The sequence below is a fragment of the Palaemon carinicauda genome, chromosome 16, assembly GCF_036898095.1.
Source record: "Palaemon carinicauda isolate YSFRI2023 chromosome 16, ASM3689809v2, whole genome shotgun sequence".
Lineage (NCBI taxonomy): Eukaryota > Metazoa > Arthropoda > Malacostraca > Decapoda > Palaemonidae > Palaemon > Palaemon carinicauda.
This window is the reverse complement of record NC_090740.1, coordinates 124,494,597-124,513,110: the sequence shown is the minus strand read 5'-3', so window position 1 is coordinate 124,513,110 and position 18,514 is coordinate 124,494,597. Positions and strand designations below refer to the sequence as shown.

The following is an 18,514-nucleotide window of genomic DNA, read 5'->3' as shown; positions in this document are numbered from 1 at the left end:
AGACTATCGAAAGACTCTCGAGAGCTAGAGGCTTTTCGAAGGAAGCAGCCAGTGCGATTGCTAGAGCAAGGAGAGCTTCTTCCATTAGAGTCTACCAATCGAAGTGGGAAGTCTTCCGAGACTGGTGCAAGTCAGTTTCTGTATCCTCGACCAGTACCTCTGTAGCTCAAATAGCTGTTTTTCTCTTATACCTGAGAAAAGGACGATCCCTTTCAGCTCCCACTATCAAGGGCTACAGAAGCATGTTGGCATCGGTCTTCCGGCATAGAGGCTTAGATCTTTCCAAACATAAAGATCTGCAAGACCTCCTTAAGTCTTTTGAGACCACCAAGGAGCGTCGTTTGGCTACCCCTGGATGGAATTTAGACGTGGTACTAAGATTCTTCATATCAGACAGGTTGGAGCCGTTACAATCAGCCTCCCTGAAAGATCTCACTCTTAAGACTCTTTTCCTGGTATGCTTAGCCTCGGCTAAAAGAGTCAGTGAGATTCATGCCTTCAGCAAGAACATAGGATTTTCGTCAGAAAAAGCCACTGGTTCGCTACAACTTGGTTTTCTAGCCAAAAATGAGCTGCCTTCTCGGCCTTGGCCTAAATCTTTCGATATCCCCAGCTTATCGGAGATCGTAGGCAATGAACTAGAAAGAGTCTTATGCCCTGTTAGAGCTCTTAAGTTCTATTTAAAGCGTACTAAACCTTTACAAGGCCAATCTGAAGCTTTATGGTGTTCAGTTAAGAAACCATCCCTGCCTTTGTCAAAGAATGCTTGGTCAGACTTTATCAGATTGTTAATACGAGAAGCTCATTCACATCTGAGTGAGGAAGACCGAACTTTGCTTAAGGTGAAGACGCACGAAGTTAGAGCTGTAACAACTTCCGTGGCCTTTAAGCAAAATATATCTCTGCAAAGTATAATGGACGCAACCTATTGGAGAAGCAAGTCAGTGTTCGCGTCATTTTACTTGAAAGATGTCCAGTCTCTTTACAAGATCTGCTACACACTGGGACCATTCGTAGCAGCGAGTGCAGTAGTGGGTGAGGGCTCAACCACTACAATTCCCTAATTCCATACCCTTTTAATCTTTCTCTTGAAATGTTTTTATTGTTGTTTTTTGGGTTGTCCGGAAGGCTAAGAAGCCTTTCGCATCCTGGTTGATTTGGCGGGTGGTCAAAGTCATTTCTTGAGCGCGCCTAGATTAGGGGTTTTGATGAGGTCCTGTTGTATGGGTTGCAACCCTTGATACTTCAGATCCTAGGGGTCGCTCAGCATCCTAAGAGGATCGCGAGGCTCCGTAAGGAAGACGTACTTAAAAGGCAGAGAAATTGTTCAAGTCGACTTCCTTACCAGGTACCTATTTATTTTGTTTTTGTTATTTTGATAACTTCTAAAATGAAATAAAAACTCTTAGCTCATAAAAGTGTAAACATATATTGCTGGTCTCTACCCACCCCCCTGGGTGTGAATCAGCTATATAATCACCGGCTAAGTTAAATATTGAAAAATGTTATTTTCAATATTAATCTTACCCGATGATCATGTAGCTGTCAACTCTGTTGCCCGACAGAAATCTACGGTCGGGATACGCCAGCGATCGCTATACAGGTGGGGGTGTACACAACAGCGCCATCTGTGAGTAGGTACTCAAGTACTTCTTGTCAACAAGAACTCAATTTTTCCTCTGTCGTGCCACCGGCAAGACCTACTAATACGCCGTCCCTAACTGGATTTGTTTTCACAACTTTTTGGTGAAGTACACTATTCCAGTTTTGAGCTTTCGCTATGCAGGGGTTTTATCTTCATTTCAAAACTTGAACTCGTTTTGGATAGATTTAATTATGGTGACGAAGAGAGTATGGACTCTCTTTCACTTTTAAATGGCCGACCCTTCCCTTAGACGGAAGTGTTGGTGTCGAAGAGAGTATAGACTCTCTTTCACTTTTAATGACCCACCCTTCCCTTAGACGGAAGTGTGTTTAGGTTTTTGGTAATTTTGCTTAACAAAGTTATAGATTTATTTTATATCTCTCCGCCATTTATAGGCCTCTTCGATTAACTTTCCATTTATTATAAACTTATAAAAATTAATTTTTATGTTTGTTTATATGCGACCTTTCCTAATAGTAGGCGGTCCTTACTTGGAACCGAAGTTAATTAACATTGAGCCCGTCATATCGTTTTTCCTGTTAAGAATTTATGCTATTTTAATTTTAATGTTTTTGAAAGAATTTCTTTGATTGTCTCGTACTGTTTTCAAAGTTGAACTAACGTTTAGTTTAGTCTCCGCAGTTGTTGACGTTCAGAACGTTCAACTTGCGCTCTATCGTTACGATAGAGAGAGAGTATTTCACGGTTTCACGTTGCAGTAAGAGTAAACAGATTCTAGCGTTTCGTTCATTCTTTCTTAGCTTAAATGGTTTTAATTCTAATAAAGGAACTTTTTATTTGGGAAACCTTTCAGTTTTTTTCCTTTAACAAATAATATGTTTTAACGATATATAATTGGGCTCATCTCTCAGGTTCTAAGTCAAGAGAGAGAGAGAGAGAGAGAGATAGAGACGGAGGGAGAGAGAGGAGGATAAACGTTTCGTTCAAGCGGGTAACGTTGTTCTCGTTTTTTACTCTTCTCCCTAGTCGCTATAGGGGAAGAAGGTAAAACGTTTCTAGAGTTTTATTCTTGTTCCCAGGCTTTATGCGGTGAGAGATTTTAAACGTAGTTTATTTGATCTAGTGTTTAGTCTCTTTTCCAGCCACTGAATTCTTTATCTTTCATTATGTTTTTCTGTTACATTGTAAAACTGTTTTCGCAATTACTACCTTTTAATGAAGGATAGGATTGCGTGTTTCAGGTACAAACCACTTAAAGTTTTGAGTTCAGTGAAATAAGTGCAAACAGAAAATCAAAAGTGATAAAGTGATATGCGCAAAGTGTTACAGTGTTGCGTTCGAGGGTTCGTTTGTTCGTGCCAGTTGTTCACCTTGTCCGATACCTCTTACAAGCTCCCAAGCCCAGGGGAGAAGTAATGTCGAAGGACTTATGGGTTCCACAGGTCTTGATCGACGAACAAACGTTTCCCTCCGTGGTTTCGGGTGTATCTACACACGTTGCCGACGTGATCACCCCACCCACACAAAGACGAGAGAGCCCATTTATTCCTCGTCTGCGGAAGAGGTTTCTCGCAGAAACCATGGACCAAATCTTGCAGCTTTTAAGTGCAAGTCGGTCCCTTCCGCGCAAGTCCAACGGCCTAGGTGTAGCCACTGGGTCAGTTCGGACTCGCTGCAGTACGACAACTGCACACCTCCCAAGAGAGGCAAGGTGGTACCGCAACAGGCAGTAACTCCGTCTGTTGCCGCACCAGCTGTTTTAGACCCTCAGTCACAACGGACAGTAGCTCCGTTTGTTGTTGTCTTTCATAGACCCTAGTGGTCCATGCTGCAGACTATACAGTCTCAGCTTGCTCCTTCATGCAGGAGTATCGTGCTGGAAGGTTGACAATGCACCTGTTAACCTACAACCCGCCGAGGTTGTGCGCTCAGCAGATACTGCGGCTGCCTGCTCCCACACTCCACCTGTGAGAGCTCCACCTCCGATGCGCAGTCCACCCTGCCAGACGCATGTTCTTGCTGCACCATCTGCTAACATGCGTGAGCTACCGCATCAGCAGTGGGAAGGTTCTGTAGAGCTGCCGGGTTCCAGCACTATGCGGCATTCTCCGCAGCCCATGCAGCATGCTCTGCATACCTTACAGCATGCTCCGCATACCATGCAGCATGAGCCGCATACCTTACAGCATGCTCTGCATACCATACCGCATGCTCCTCAACCCACCGCAGCCCCTCCCACACACCAGCACTCTGCTTTTGTTGTTGCCAGCTCCCACACTCCGACTGCGGAGAAGGTTGACGATGCACCCGTGGGCCTACACCTCCCACGGTTGTGCGCCCGGCATGGCTTCCTGCTCTCACACTCTTGTTGTGAGAGCTCCTCCACCCATGCACAGTCAACCCTGCCAGATGTATGATGACTCCCACACACAGAGCACTCCGTTGCCGTGCGTGAGCTACCACAAGCTGCCGTGTTTGACACGGTGTGTCAGCCTCCGCAACACACTGTGGTTACCGCCACTCGCCCGCAGCAAACTAGTCAGTCAGGAGTTGAGGCTTCCCCACACAACTTTGGTTGTTGCCAACTCACAGACTGTCAAACAGTTATCATGACGTTGCCTTCTGGTCTGCTACTTATACACCAGTGCTGTATGTCCTCACGCTCCTGTTGTGGTTGACAGTTCAGTTTTTGACAGTTCACAGACTGTCAAGCAGTTTCATAACGTTGCCTTCTGGTCTGCGGCTTTTGCACCAGTGAAACCCTCACTGAGAGAACCTAGCTTTTCTCGGATATGGTTCCTGTAGATGAGAAAGTGCTGTTCTCCCTCCTTCTGATATTCCCTTGAGGACTCTGTCATTTGGAGAGGAGCCTTAAGCTGCTTAGCCTCCTATGGACTTTAATTTAAGCATAACATGCTTCCAGGGAGGGTAAATGGTTCCGCTTCAGTCGCTAACCCCGTCTGTTGCCACACCTGCTCCCATAGACCTTGGGCTTTGTTGCAAGACATGCAGTCCAAGCTTAGTCCTTGATAGAGGATTTTTTACGGAGAAGAACCTTCTTGCCAACGACCTTCCTACCGGTTGGTTGTACGCCCTGTTGACGCAGAGGTATCCTACTCACGTCCGCCAGTTGAGATGGTTCCTCCACCGGTGCGACCCAGTGTGGGTTGCCAGTCGCACGTTGATGTTAAGCTACTCTCGGAGGTGGTTGTGGACGTTCAGTGTGTCACTGGGAAGACGTTCAACAACCAGCAGAGGTGACTTGTTGTGACGCAGTGCGGCAACCTCAGCAACCCGATAAGGGGTTGTCTGTACTACCCAGACAGTCTAGACAGTTTCGGGTTGTCGCTGTACTTCCTCGCATCCCCATGGTTGACAGTTCACAGACTGTGCAGCAGTACCATGATCTTGTGTCCGGCTCCGTCACGCATCCAAGTGCGACCGGATTCAGCGAGTCAGACGTTGCCCACTCCGTTGCCGTTTCCTCATCAGTTTCGGATGAGGAACCCTCTGATGAGGACATGGCTGAACAAGAAGATCAATCCCCAGCCCTGCTATCCATCCAGAAGATGCTGAAGAAGGAATACGGCCCTGTCAGGCTGTGGATGAGTCTGGTTAGGACACTGTCATCCGTGGTGCAATTGGTGTCTCTTGGAAGACTACACCTCCGTCCTCTTCGGTTTCATCTAGCTCTTCACTGGAAAAGGACAAGACGCTAAAAGCGGTCTCGATCCCGGTTTCCGGAAGATAAGTCTGGTCTAACCTGAGGAAAGGACTTTATCAACCTTTTATAGGGTCTTCCCCTGACTGTTCAGACTCCCAACCACGTTCTCTTCTCAGACGCATCGGACGTAGGCTGGGGTGCGACCTTAGGCGGTAGGGAATGCTCGGGATTATGGAACTCGAGTCAAAGGACAATGCATTTTAACTGCAAGAAGCTTCTGGCAGTACGTCTGACCTGGAAAAGCTTCAGGTCTCTCCTTCAAGACAAAGTAATGGAGGTCAACACGGACAACTCCCTGCTTTGATGTTCATCTCCTAGCAAGGAGGGACCTACTCTCTGACATGATGCGAGTTCGCTAGTGACCTCCTCTCCTGTTCAACAGGTCTAGACTTTTCACTAGTAACAAATTTCTTCCAAGGCAACTTGAATGTCTTAGCAGTTTGTCTCAGTAGGAAGGGACAATAATTCCAACATATTGGACCCTCCACAGAGATGTATGCAAGAGACTTTGGGTCACCTGGGGCCAGCCAACCATAGATCTCTTCGCAACCTTGATGTCCAAGAGGCTCTCAATACTTTGCTCACCTATCCCGGACCCAGCAGTGGTTCTTTTAGATGCCTTTCTACTAGATTAGTCTCATCTAGATCTATATGCATTCCCTCCGTTCTAGATTGTCAACAAGGTACTGCAGAAGTTCGCCTCTCACGATGGGACAAAGTTGACACTAGTTGCTTCCCTCTGGCCCGCGAGAGGATAACTTACCGAGGTACTTCGATGGCTAGTAGACGTTCCCAGAACTCTTCCCCTAAGGGTGGACCTGCTACGTCTGCCACGCGTAAGAAGGTACTCCAAGGCCTCCATGCTCTTCGTCTCACTGCCTTCAGAGTATCGAAAGACTCTCGAGAACTAGAGGTTTTTCGAAGGAGGCAACCAGAGCGATTGTTAGAGCAAGGAGAACATCCACCCTTAGAGTCTACCAATCGAAGTGGGAAATCTTCCTAAACTGGTGCAAGTCAGTATCCGTATTCTCGACCAGTACCTCTGTAACTCAAATAGCTGACTTCCTCTTATATCTGAGAAAAGAGCGATCTCTTTCAGCTCCCACTTTCAAGGGTTACAGAAGCATGTTGGCATCAGTCTTCCGTCACAGAGGCTTAGATCTTTCCAACAATAAAGATCTACAGGACCTCCTTAAGTCTTTTGAGACCACGAAGGAGCGTCGTTTGGTTACACCTGGTTGGAATTTAGACGTGGTTCTAAGATTCCTTATGTTAGACAGGTTCGAACCACTTCAATCAGCCTCCCTGAAAGATCTCACCTTTAAGACTCTTTTCCTGATATGCTTAACCACAGCTAAAAAGAGTCAGTGAGATTCATGCCTTCAGCAAGAACATCGGATTTTCATCCGAAACGGCTACATGTTCTACATCTTGGTTTTCTAGCCAAACACGAGCTGCCTTCTCGGCCTTGACCAATATCGTTCGTTATTCCAAACTTATCGTATGGTTGGAAATGAACTAGAAAGAGTATTATGTCCTGTAGAGCTCTTAAGTTCTATTTTAAAAACCTTTACGAGGCCCGTCTGAAGCTTTATGGTGTTCAGTTAAGAATTCATCTTTGCCTATGTCAGAGAATTCTTTATCCTATTATTTTCAGACTGTTAATACGAGAAGCTCATTCCCTTCTGAATGAGGAAGACCAAGCTTGGCTGAAGGTAAGGACACACGAAGTTAGAGCTATCACAACTTCCGTGACCTTTTAATAAAATAGATCTCTGCAAAATATTTTCGACGCAACCTTTTGGAAAAGCTAATCAGTGTTCGCGTCTTTTATCTTAAGGATGTCCAGTCTCTTTACGAGAACTGCTACACTCTGGGACCATTCATAGCAACGAGTGCAGTAGTGGTGGGGGCTCCACCACTACAATTCCCTAATTCCAGAACCTTTTTAATCTTTCTCTTGAAATATTTCTGGGTTGTCCGGAAGGCTAAGAAGCCTTCCGCATCCTGGTTGATTTGGCGGGTGGTCAAATTCTTTCTTGAGAAGCGCCTAGATTAGAGGTTGTGATGAGGTCCTTTAGTATGGGTTGCAGCCCTTCATACTTCAGCACCTAGGAGTCGCTCAGCATCCTAAGAGGATCGCTAGGCTCAATAAGGAAGACGTATTTAAAAAGGCAGAGTAATGGTTCAAGTCGACTTCCTTACCAGGTACTTATTTATTTTATGTTTGTTATTTTGAATAACGGCTAAAATAAGATACGGGATACTTAGCTTCTTTGTTAACATGTATGCTGGTCTCCACCCACCACCCTGGGTGTGAATCAGCTACATGATCATCGGGTAAGATTAATATTGAAAAATGTTATTTTCATTAGTAAAATAAATTTTTGAATATACTTACCCGATGATCATGAATTTAAGGACCCGCCCTTCCTCCCCATAGAGAACCAGTGGACCGAGGAGAAAATTGAGTTCTTGTTGACAAGAAGTACTTGAGTACCTACTCACAGATGGCGCTGTTGTGTACACCCCCACCTGTATAGCGATCGCTGGCGTATCCCGACCGTAGATTTCTGTCGGGCAACAGAGTTGACAGCTACATGATCATCGGGTAAGTATATTCAAAAATTTATTTTACTAATGAAAATAACATTTTTGATAATAAAATAAATTTTTGAATATACTTACCCGGTGATTATAAATTAAAGGACCCTCCCTTCCTCCCCAATAGAGACGCAGTGGGACGAGGAGAAAATTGAGTCTTTGTTTACATTGAGTACTGGGTATCTGGACGACAGATGGCGCTGTTGGGCACACCCGCAACCTGTGTAGCGATCGCTGGCGAGTTTTTACTGTAGAGTTGTCTGTTGGGCAACAGAGTTGCAGCTATATAATCACCGGGTAAGTATATTCAAAAATTTATTTTATTATCAAAATAACATATTTAATTATACCACAGGATGGTTTTCATTACATATAAGAAGTCTTAAAACAATAACAAATGCAATGCAAGAATAGTGTATTAATCTCAAGAAATCAGAACACTTCCCAATATTGTCCTTTTCAACAAAAATATATAATATTCAGTCGTTGAATAATGTTTATATAGTACAGGTACAGGACTGTATTCTGACACTCGCCTGTGTTCACCACTATTTACTACAAAGTCCTCTTTATACACTATTTTTATCAAAGCTCTCTCTATTTCATTGTTTCTCTCATTTCAATTTTCCTTTCTAAAGCCTACTGGCTCTCCTTTTAATAATTTCTTACAATGGCCAATAAAGGGATTTTGACGAAGGAAAAATCCATTTCTGGGTGAGGGACCTGTGTCGCCCAGTGAAATGCTCCTTAGAGCCCCATTTCTAAGGTATTAATACTGCTAAATATACCAGAGAAAAAAGTTGCATGGAATGCCAGGAATATACCCAGCTCGCTCATCCTTATAGGGTGTTGTTATAGTGACTGGGGCGTGTTAAAACCACTATCAGAGGTCCCTTACCAATTAGTCTTCACTCTGTCTCTCATGAGTTACTCAACCATATAAAATATCCTGTGGTATTTACTCTTCTTTGACATAGACCAGCATGTTTGAAAAGGAAGAAGAAAATTCTGTTACATCAAAAAAATCCAGTTTTACACTTCAAGCACACGGAAGTTCCATAAAAAAAAAAATTTTGTTGTTGAATGTGTAAAGTGTTTTGTATGCTATTTATAAAATGCCCATTGATTGCTCATTTGTGCTCGGTTTTATTTTGAATCATGTTGTTTGCTTGAAGAGAATTAAATAAGCATCCTTATTTTATTTATAACTTCTTTATTACAGATATCAGGAGATCGGACAGGTTGTAGAATGTAGCTTGAATCAAGGAGACGGTGACTTGTGCGAGTTATCAGTCAATTATGATGGAGAATTCAGGCTCAGTCCATCTCAGGTTGTATGGGACAGTCTGCTTAAATGTTACTCTTCAGAGGTATTCCTGCCACCTTTGTTACATAGATTCTGGAAGCTTACATTGCTAATCTTAGCTCGTTATCGAACTTGGGTTCTTACTACAACTAGTAAGATGAAAAAAAAGGTAAGTACTTGAACAGTAACAGGTTAATCATATGCTTGTTTTATAAACTTCTTGTAGGTTATAACCAATTAGATTCTGCAGTTAAACTGTGGTTCTAGTAATAGCTTTGGTATGAGCAAATCATTTCTATAAATTAGTATAGTATTAGATATGTGGGTTAGTCATATAAACTTACTACTGCTCCTCTAAGTTTGAGTGTGTCAATCAAGCTGAACTCATAAAATATGTAGCAAAGTGAATATTGGGTAAATGTAGAAGTAATACATTTTATTTTAAGAATTATGCTATTCCCCAGTATATTAAAATGAAATTCCATAATACTGTGCTGTTCACATAAGGCAAATTCAGTTTCTCCCACTATATGTTAACCCTTTTACCTCCAATGCTACAGTATTTGGAACTTTCCAACCCTTAACCCCCAGGCGTTTTTTTTTTCAAGCACATTTTGCAATATATTTTTTTAAATTGCGGTAACAGCCTTAATTTTTGTCATAGAGAGGTCAGGTTGGTCTCATTATTTTGGAAAATGCCTGAAGTTTCTCATAAAGTTATCAAAAATATGCAAAAATGTAAATAGAAGTTTTTTGCAAGGATGTACTGGTACGTCCATGGGGGTAAATGGATGAGTTTTGTGAAACGTACCAGTACGTCCATTGGGGGTAAAAGGTTTAAGAAAGCTTGTGTTTAAAAGATAGAATGAAGGATTCTGTCTTATTATCATTGTAGAGTGAAAGGTGTCCATATAAGCATTTCACCACTTAGTGTTTAAAAGGCTTCTTGACCTAATATTATGAATCCTGGTACTGTATTGTAATTTTTATAGATTTCAAATAATTATAGAATGTGCACTTTACCTATAAACTCTTGAATCACAAATGACATTAGATATGCAGTCAATAAAATAATGTTCCTTTATTGATCTTGTTGAATACTCCATCATTTAGGATTTTTTTTATTTTTAATCTAATAGCTGTCCGTCATTACCAATGGCCACATTTCAAGCTCCTCTGAGGATGATATAACAATGATGAACTGTGTACTTTAACTGTGAAATCGTTGTTTGAGATAAAGGTTTGAGCATGGGCCTAAACTCAAACTTGATGAGTAATCCAATGTCAAATGGTGAAAAGAAACCTAGATGACCTATCAGCTTGTGAGTCACAAAAGTTTCCTGACTCACCTTAACGCCTGTCACCACTGATGTTTCATCTTTAAGGAAGCATTTGTAATATTTGTCTCAAAAGACTAATCCACAAGGCAATGGGACCACTAATTTGGTTTATCCCAGCAGTCAAGATGTTGTGGCATTTGGAAGCAACATCTGACACCCTCCAAACACCACAAAAGAATATGAAAATAGCCCCGTATGGCAAAACAATTAATGTGACAAGCCTCCAAATTTATTGCAAAGTGGTTTTGATATTTATATGGCAGTGCTCTGCATACTGTATTTCCCCCTACTGTTTCACAAATCAAGCCTTTTTATTCAGTAATCGACTAGTACTTCTAGTGGAGTAAAATTCAACTGATGAATAACCTGTGTGAGATTTAAATTTGATATCTCAACATGGTGAAGCATACCATAGAGTAATGTGCTTGAGTTTTTCAATAAAATGAAAGCTTTGTTTCTTACTGAAATTTATATTATGTAAATTGTAACCTTTTTAATTTTCCAGATTTTTTTTTTTTCAGTAGATACACTATACTACTTTATTTTCAAATCCCATATCTGTTTAAAATTCTTTTTTTCCTCACTAACAGATTCAAAGCACCTCTATAAGGAATGTTAAGAGCCTTCCACAGGTGCCATCAGCCCAAAGTCAAGAATCTAGTAGTGATGGAGGGAAAGCTCTAAACAAAACTCCTAACAAAGCTCAGAGTCCTCGAAATGCTGGAGTGCTTCTAGTACATGATCTTCAAAAACTTGCACAGATGGTTTCGACTCTATATGATTATACAATTCAGCTCCATGTGAAACATCTCCACCCTGATAAGATAGATCATATAAAAGGTATGGAAGGAAAGTTATTTTGTTCAGGCAAAGACCAATACTTGTATATTGTTTTAAAACCCATTTTCTGGGTCAACCTGTGACAGTTCACCGGGCGTCACAGGTCTCTCCCCAGAAATAGATTTTTCCTTCGTCAAAATCCCTTTATTACTAGTTAAATTCTTGGTAAGAGATGCTTTCAGAAAAATTTATTCTTTTTCACTCGCGCTGTTTACATATCTTGTTTTGTTCAAATTATTGGAAGGCTAATCTTATAGTTTCATCATCAGCAAACACTTTTACGTAAGTTCTTCCTGTCATTGGGTTAGATGTGAAATTAATTCTCTCCATTCTCTTCTATCCTGTAATTTGTCATTTATTCCCACGCGCATATGAACTTCTGAGTCATTTAATGAGATTTCTTCTGGTTTCATTTTCTATGGCCAGACAATCAGAAAGAATTATGGTAGATTATGTCATTATTGGTTGCTGGGCAACTGCTGCGCATGATGGCCTATCCTTGTATCAAGCGTTTCCTCACAACACCTCTGACCATGGAGGGAGTCAGACATTCCTGCCTTCACTGTGGTGAAAGGCTACTGCTCAGCCTTTAGCTAAGTAGTCAAACTGAAAGGACTGAACCTTTCAGATTCTTGGGAACTCTCAGCCTTGATGAGAATTTCGAGCAGTTGTGCCCTCCTCGAGAACTAAAATCCCCCTCTTGGGATGTGACAAAGGTTCTATGAGCCTTGAAGACTGTCTTCCTCCTTGCCTCAGCTTCAGCCAAGAGAGTGAATAAATTGCCTGGTATATCTCACCTGGTGTCACATTTCAGAGGGTGGAGAGAACTATCTTTGTCTCTTGTTCCTGAATTTGTGGCCAAAACCCAGATTCAGGTTGATAATGATATCAGATTTGACTCTTTCACAATCTTGTCTCTCAAAAGAGGTAACTGATAACTAGGATGGTATGTTACTATGTCCTGTAAGAGCAGTATGTAAATATCTAAAGAGGATGCAGTACCTTAGGCCCAGAATCTCCAATCTATTTATGAGCTTTGGCTGCTCTAAAAAGTAAATTTCCAGAAACACCATTTCTTTTTGGGGTGAGAGATATTATCACAAGAGCCTATAAGTCCTCAGGGGAAGCGTTTCCAAGGGTACCCCCTCGAGCACATGATATAAGTGGTCTTGCTGCAACCTTAGCGTTCTACAAAATCCACTCGGTAGTATAGGTAGTATAAGTCCTAAAAGCAGGAGTCTGGAAGAGACAGACTACTTTTACAAACCTCTACCTTAAGGTTTGCACACACAGGTCCTTAGACACCTTTTTCATAGGACCCATTGTTGCTGCACAACAAATAGTATAATCTAAGCTCTCATGGGACCAGTAACTGCTTTTATCACAGGCATCAGTAAATCTCTGCAGTATAAGTGTTTATGAGTATAAAGGCGAATGGCGATTTTGATCGAACTTGAAGCCCTCACTTAAAATCTCCTTAGCTAATAATAATAATAATAATGATAATAATAATAATGATAATAATACTGTAATAATAATAATAATAATAATAATAATAATAATAATAATACTGTAATTTGTTTGGCTGATATATTTATAATATATTGCATATACAGTAGGGTCCCGAATTATGCGAGAATTTGGTCGATTAATGACCTCGTGTAAATGGAAAATCGCGAATTTCGAAACACACAACTAACAGAAACAATTCCATTGCGGCCATGGCAACCAGCAATTTGCCTATTCAAATGTGTTTACTACCCATTTCCAATACTTTCTTTGTACTATACTGTATTTCTTTATAATATCAAATTGTTTTTGTAAATAAATAAAACATTTAATATACTTTAAAGTTCTAATAACTTGAAAAATGGTTAAAATTACAACCAGGATAGGTGTAAACACCATATATTTCCCGTTATAACACAACCCAAAATACAGACAAATTTTAATGTTTGTCATATCTATTGTATAATACAACTGGTGAATAGCAAAACCATCACTCTATAGACTAGCTTGTTGTATGATTGAAAATCCAGAATTATCAAAATAAAGGCGATTTTATATCATGCGTTTCCTAAACACGCTAAAAAGCACAATAGAAAAACGACAACCAATGTTTTGTTTACATTTATCTCTGATCACAACGAAGAAACAGACGCATTTATACATCTGTGTTTTTGAATTGACAGCAATTTTACCAAGTATAGATTATATGTTGAATTTGTTATTACCAATGTTCTAATTATTTTTTATTAGAACTTTAAAATAAATGAAATGAATGCCATTTATGTAATGTTTTTCTTTATGATGCCGCCTGAAACGGAAACCTTCCATTTGTTTACGCTCCATCTTCGATCATAATAAACAAACGAATGCATTAAACACACATGATCTAAGTCATAACTAATGATATTACAAACATTTAGTAAACATTATGTTATTACAAATATTTTACTTACCGTATCCATATAAATTCCTAAATTCGTAGCAAAGCTGGAAATTTTTTTTTCCTTATGCGTTTAATCCACAATAGCAAACTGCAGCTAATGACAGAGTGATAACCTACGATAATTCTAAACCGTTACGAAAGATAATTGTCCTTTCCATATCCAAAATACTTTTCCTAACTTCAGTTATAAGTCAACTTGTACCCACCTCAATTATGGATCCATATACAAAAAAGGTAAAAGAAGAAAGTACTAGGCCTATTTTTAAAGTCAGCGAACAATTAGGTTACCGCTATAACGTTCGATGAGAGAGAGAGAGAGAGGGATGGTTTTAAAGTACTAAACAATAAATATGATAGGTTATAACACATTGGTGTTTATGTAATATTAACTGTATAGATGGTTTGAATAAGTTAAGAAATGGTGTAAACAATTCTTTGTTATTGTATTCGCGCGGAAGCTAGACATCAGCTGATGTGATCACAGCCAAAAGTAAAACAAAAATAAGTTAGCAATACTCGATTTTTAAAACACACCCGAAATTTAACAACATAAGTACATGTTTTATTATAGCGCAATTGACATTTAAAGAGTAAAAATTTTCTGGAATAGAATGGTGTTTCCTAAAAAATAGTGGTTTGCGGACGAAATCGGTTACCGTATTTTAAGCTATGATTGAAATGGATGTATACACGGTATAATTTTTTCGTTTTGTATTTAATTGACACTTCAAGAAAACCGATTTTGGTTTCTTCATCTATTTGTAAGTATTGTATAACGAGAGAGAGAGAGAGAGAGAGAGAGAGAGAGAGAGAGAGAGAGAGAGAGAGAGAGAGAGAGAGATATTATGACGCAGAAGGTTACAGACCTAGAACAGGGGAGGATGAAGGTGGGGGAGTGATGAGATAGGCTGGGTGGACTCGCAGGGGAGACGGTAGGAGACGGGGGAAGGGGGGATTTGGTTGCCAGTGGCTAAAAATAGATTCTGAAAGACGGTAAAGGGAAATACGAATCCCATCGAATAAACAGAATAAGGAAAGGGAATAAGATCCAGAGGAATAATAGATATAATGGAATGAAAATGACTAGATGGTGTTAGTTGTGATAAGAATAATTTAGATATTTGAAATAAGAGTGTCTGAGGAGGTATAGAAGGAATTCGTGATAAATATAGAGGAATATCAAAGGATACAGTTAGTTTGCATTAAAGGGGTTGTTATCGTTTATCGGCAGTGAATAGCCTAAACTTCGGTAACGAGTCGTCAATATTTCTCTCTCTCTCTCTCTCTCTCTCTCTCTCTCTCTCTCTCTCTCTCTCTCTCTCTCTCTCTCTCTCTCTCTCTCTCTCTCTCTCTAGATTTTATTTTACCGTCTACTCTACAAAACCAATGTTTGCAAATCAAATGTATACTGTTTAAAATATGACAAAATATTGACGACTCGTTACCGAAGTTTAGGCTTTTCACTGCCGATAAACGAACCCAGTCTACTCGTGAAAACCTTGAACGCCCAGAGGGAAAAATAAGGCTTTTAAATATACTGTACTAAACAAAAATAATGCTTTAATATACCATCATTAACACTACCATTACAATTATCGTAAGGTTGGAGAAAGATAAAGATTGCCGAGAACGTAACCACATTTCTGTTTACATTTTGTCAGCTGGACTCGCACAGTTAACAGTTGATTTCATTGTTGATGTGGAATTTTATCCTTAAATAGGCTATTCATTATGAAATTATGTTAATGAAATGTAATGTTGATATTGTTTTGTAACATTTATTATAAATCACCGTATTTAGGGCTACCAATATACTTAAAAAGACAATAGATTTGATACATTTTGTAGTGCTTGACTCGCGAACTTTGAACAGCCTCGCAGATACAGAAAATTTATTTTTGAAAAATAGCGATCGCGGAAAAGGGGAATCGTGTAATTCGAACACGCTTAATTCGGGACCCTACTGTATTAATATTATAAAACCCAGGTCTACATAGTTGAGGACTATGAAGTGTGAAGTAGGAGATGATGAATGGAAAATTAGTGATTTAAAAGCTTGGGATAGAGACGACTGGCGAAATCTAACCGAGGTCCTTTGCGTCAATAGGGACAGGAGGAGATGATGATGATGATGATGATTTTCATATCACTTCACCCTGGTTGAGTTCTTTGATCTAGAACAGGCCTTGCCTTGTAGGAGCCGGCTATACTGTTCACAAATAATTCACCTTGATCCCTTGCTGTTATCAAGGTAATTGGATCTTAGGGATTAGAGCAAGACCTTCTATCTCACAGAGACTTCCTCCCACCTAAGGAAGACTCCCCATTAAATGACTCAAAAGTTTGTATCCGCGTAGGAATAAACTACAAATTTTATATGATTTGTATTTTTCTTTACTCTACAAACCTAAGTCATTTACCAAAAGTCCCACCTCAATTATCCCGCAAGTCTTAACCAGATGAGTGTTGTGAGGAAAAGCTTGATACAAGTGTGGGCCGTCATGCGCAGCAGTTGCCTACCAACCCAGGATGACGTAATCTACCAAATTTCTTTTTGATTGTCTGGCTGTAGAAAATGAAACCAGAAGTAACCCCCATTAGATGACTCTGGTTTGTATAGCTAGGAAAAATATAAATTATAGAAAATTTGTAGTTTTGAACTTATATCAGGTCTTGGTCTTTTTCTTCACAATTTTATGACCTTCCTTCATCCCCTTGTCCTTATCTCTAATCAATGCATGTCCAAACTGTATTCTTTGATTTTTCAGTCTTTCTTTCAGCTTCTAGACACAACTCTTTTCCATCAGTTCCCCCAGAGTGAGGTAGTGCCGTAAACACACCATAAGTGATGTACTATAGGAATTGCTTAAAAGTTGTTGCAATGTTCTTTTGGCCCGTATCCCCTCTCCCTTTTTATTCCTCTATTACACCTGTGCTCCTGCTTCATTTTTTCCATCTTCCTGTCCAACCTCTTTACCTTCAGATTAATATTGCAAAATTTAATGGCCTTCCAACCCCCATTATAGCCCCTAGTGACCCAAATTCATAAATCTAATCTTATTCTCTACACCAGTTCCTTTTTATGTAGATTTAGCTCTATAATTGAAACGTTCATAATACTAAAGGTCTCCAGAGCTCAAAGTGGTATCTTTTTTAATTGCTTCAATGTTGTTTCTAAAAACATTCTTCTTTTCATATTAAAAAGGGTACATGGATAAACATAAATTTTTCTTGTGAATTTGATTTTTCCCATTCGGGTCGTAGAGACCGTTTGTATTGTGAACGCATCAATTATGGAATCATAAACTTTTCACTATCCATGAATAAATATACTTTACTGTAATTTTACTGTGAATCCTAAAACAACTTTAGTAGGAGAGCATTAGATAACAGTTGTTGGAGAAACAGAAACCTTGAAGGTTAGTGCTGGATCACACCAATAGTTAGCATTATGCCTATTTTAATTGTGCTGGTCTTGGATATATTAAGTGAAAAGATCATAAATAAAGAGTTGTGTGAGTTGCTATAAGCATAGGTTTTGATTATTACCACTGGAAATGAGGAAGACTTACAGAGAAGGGTTGCAGAGTGGCAAGAAACTTTGGAGAGGGGTGGCTTGAGGGTAAATGTGGAATAAGACTGAAGCTATACATGAAAGTAGAAGCTCGGTCATAAAACACATTGACCAATTTATGAGGGAGGATGTGAGACTGAAGTTGAAAATAAGATAAAAGCAGCCTTGGGGAAGTGGAGGGAAGTAGCAGAAATAGTATGTGATAAGAAAATCCAGTCAAGCTAAAAGTTAAGATCTATAGCACAGTAATAAGACCATAAGATGATTTCTTCCTTTGCCTACACATACAACCAATAGTCTGGCCTATTCTTTCCACATTTTTCTCTCTTGTCATACACCTGACAACACAGATTACCAAACAGTTCTTCTTCCCTCAAGTGGTTGACTACTGCACTTTAATTTTTCAGTGGCTATTTTCCTCTTGGTAAGCAAAGAAGGTACTCTAGCTATTGTAAACAGCTCTTCAAGGGGAAGGACACTACAAAATTAAACCATTATTCTCGAGTCTTTGGTAGTGTCATAGCCTCTGTGTACCATGGCTTCCGCTGTTTTGGGTTAGTTTTCTTTCTTGAGGGTATGCCCAGACACACTATTCTATCTTATTTCTCTTCCTCTGATTTTTGGAGTTTTCATAATTTATATGTGAAAGATTTATCTTAATGTTGTCACTGTTCTTAAAATATTTTATTTTAATCAATTATTACTTCTCTTGTAATTGATTTATTTCCTTATTTCCTTCCCTCACTGGACTATTTTTCCTTGTTGGAGCTTGTAGGCTTATAGCATCATGCTTTTCCAACTAGGGTTGTAGCTTAGCTAATAATGATGATATTGATAATAATGATAATAATATGGGTCAGAAATGTGGGCTTTAAAACAAAAAGAGGAAGCAAAGCTTGAGAGAACAGAGATAAGAATGCTGAGGTGGATTATATGAATATCACTGCTTGAAAGATTAGAAAATTATGAAAGAAGAAGAATGGAAGGCTCGTAAAAATTACAGAGATGATAAAGGTGTCACAATTGAGATGATGTGGGCACATATTGAGGAAGGATGGTGGGGAGGGA

General features: G+C 39.8%; 1 protein-coding gene across 1 annotated transcript in view; it reads left to right on the top strand.

The window, feature by feature from the left end:
* Positions 1-18,514, top strand: part of Cog2 (conserved oligomeric Golgi complex subunit 2) — a 108,952-nt gene that overhangs the window by 65,234 nt on the left and 25,204 nt on the right. The window contains exons 9-10 of the mRNA XM_068390034.1: positions 9,157-9,409; positions 11,171-11,420. Of these exons, the coding sequence (XP_068246135.1) occupies positions 9,157-9,409; positions 11,171-11,420 (503 nt within the window). The remainder of the gene's footprint in view (positions 1-9,156; positions 9,410-11,170; positions 11,421-18,514) is intronic.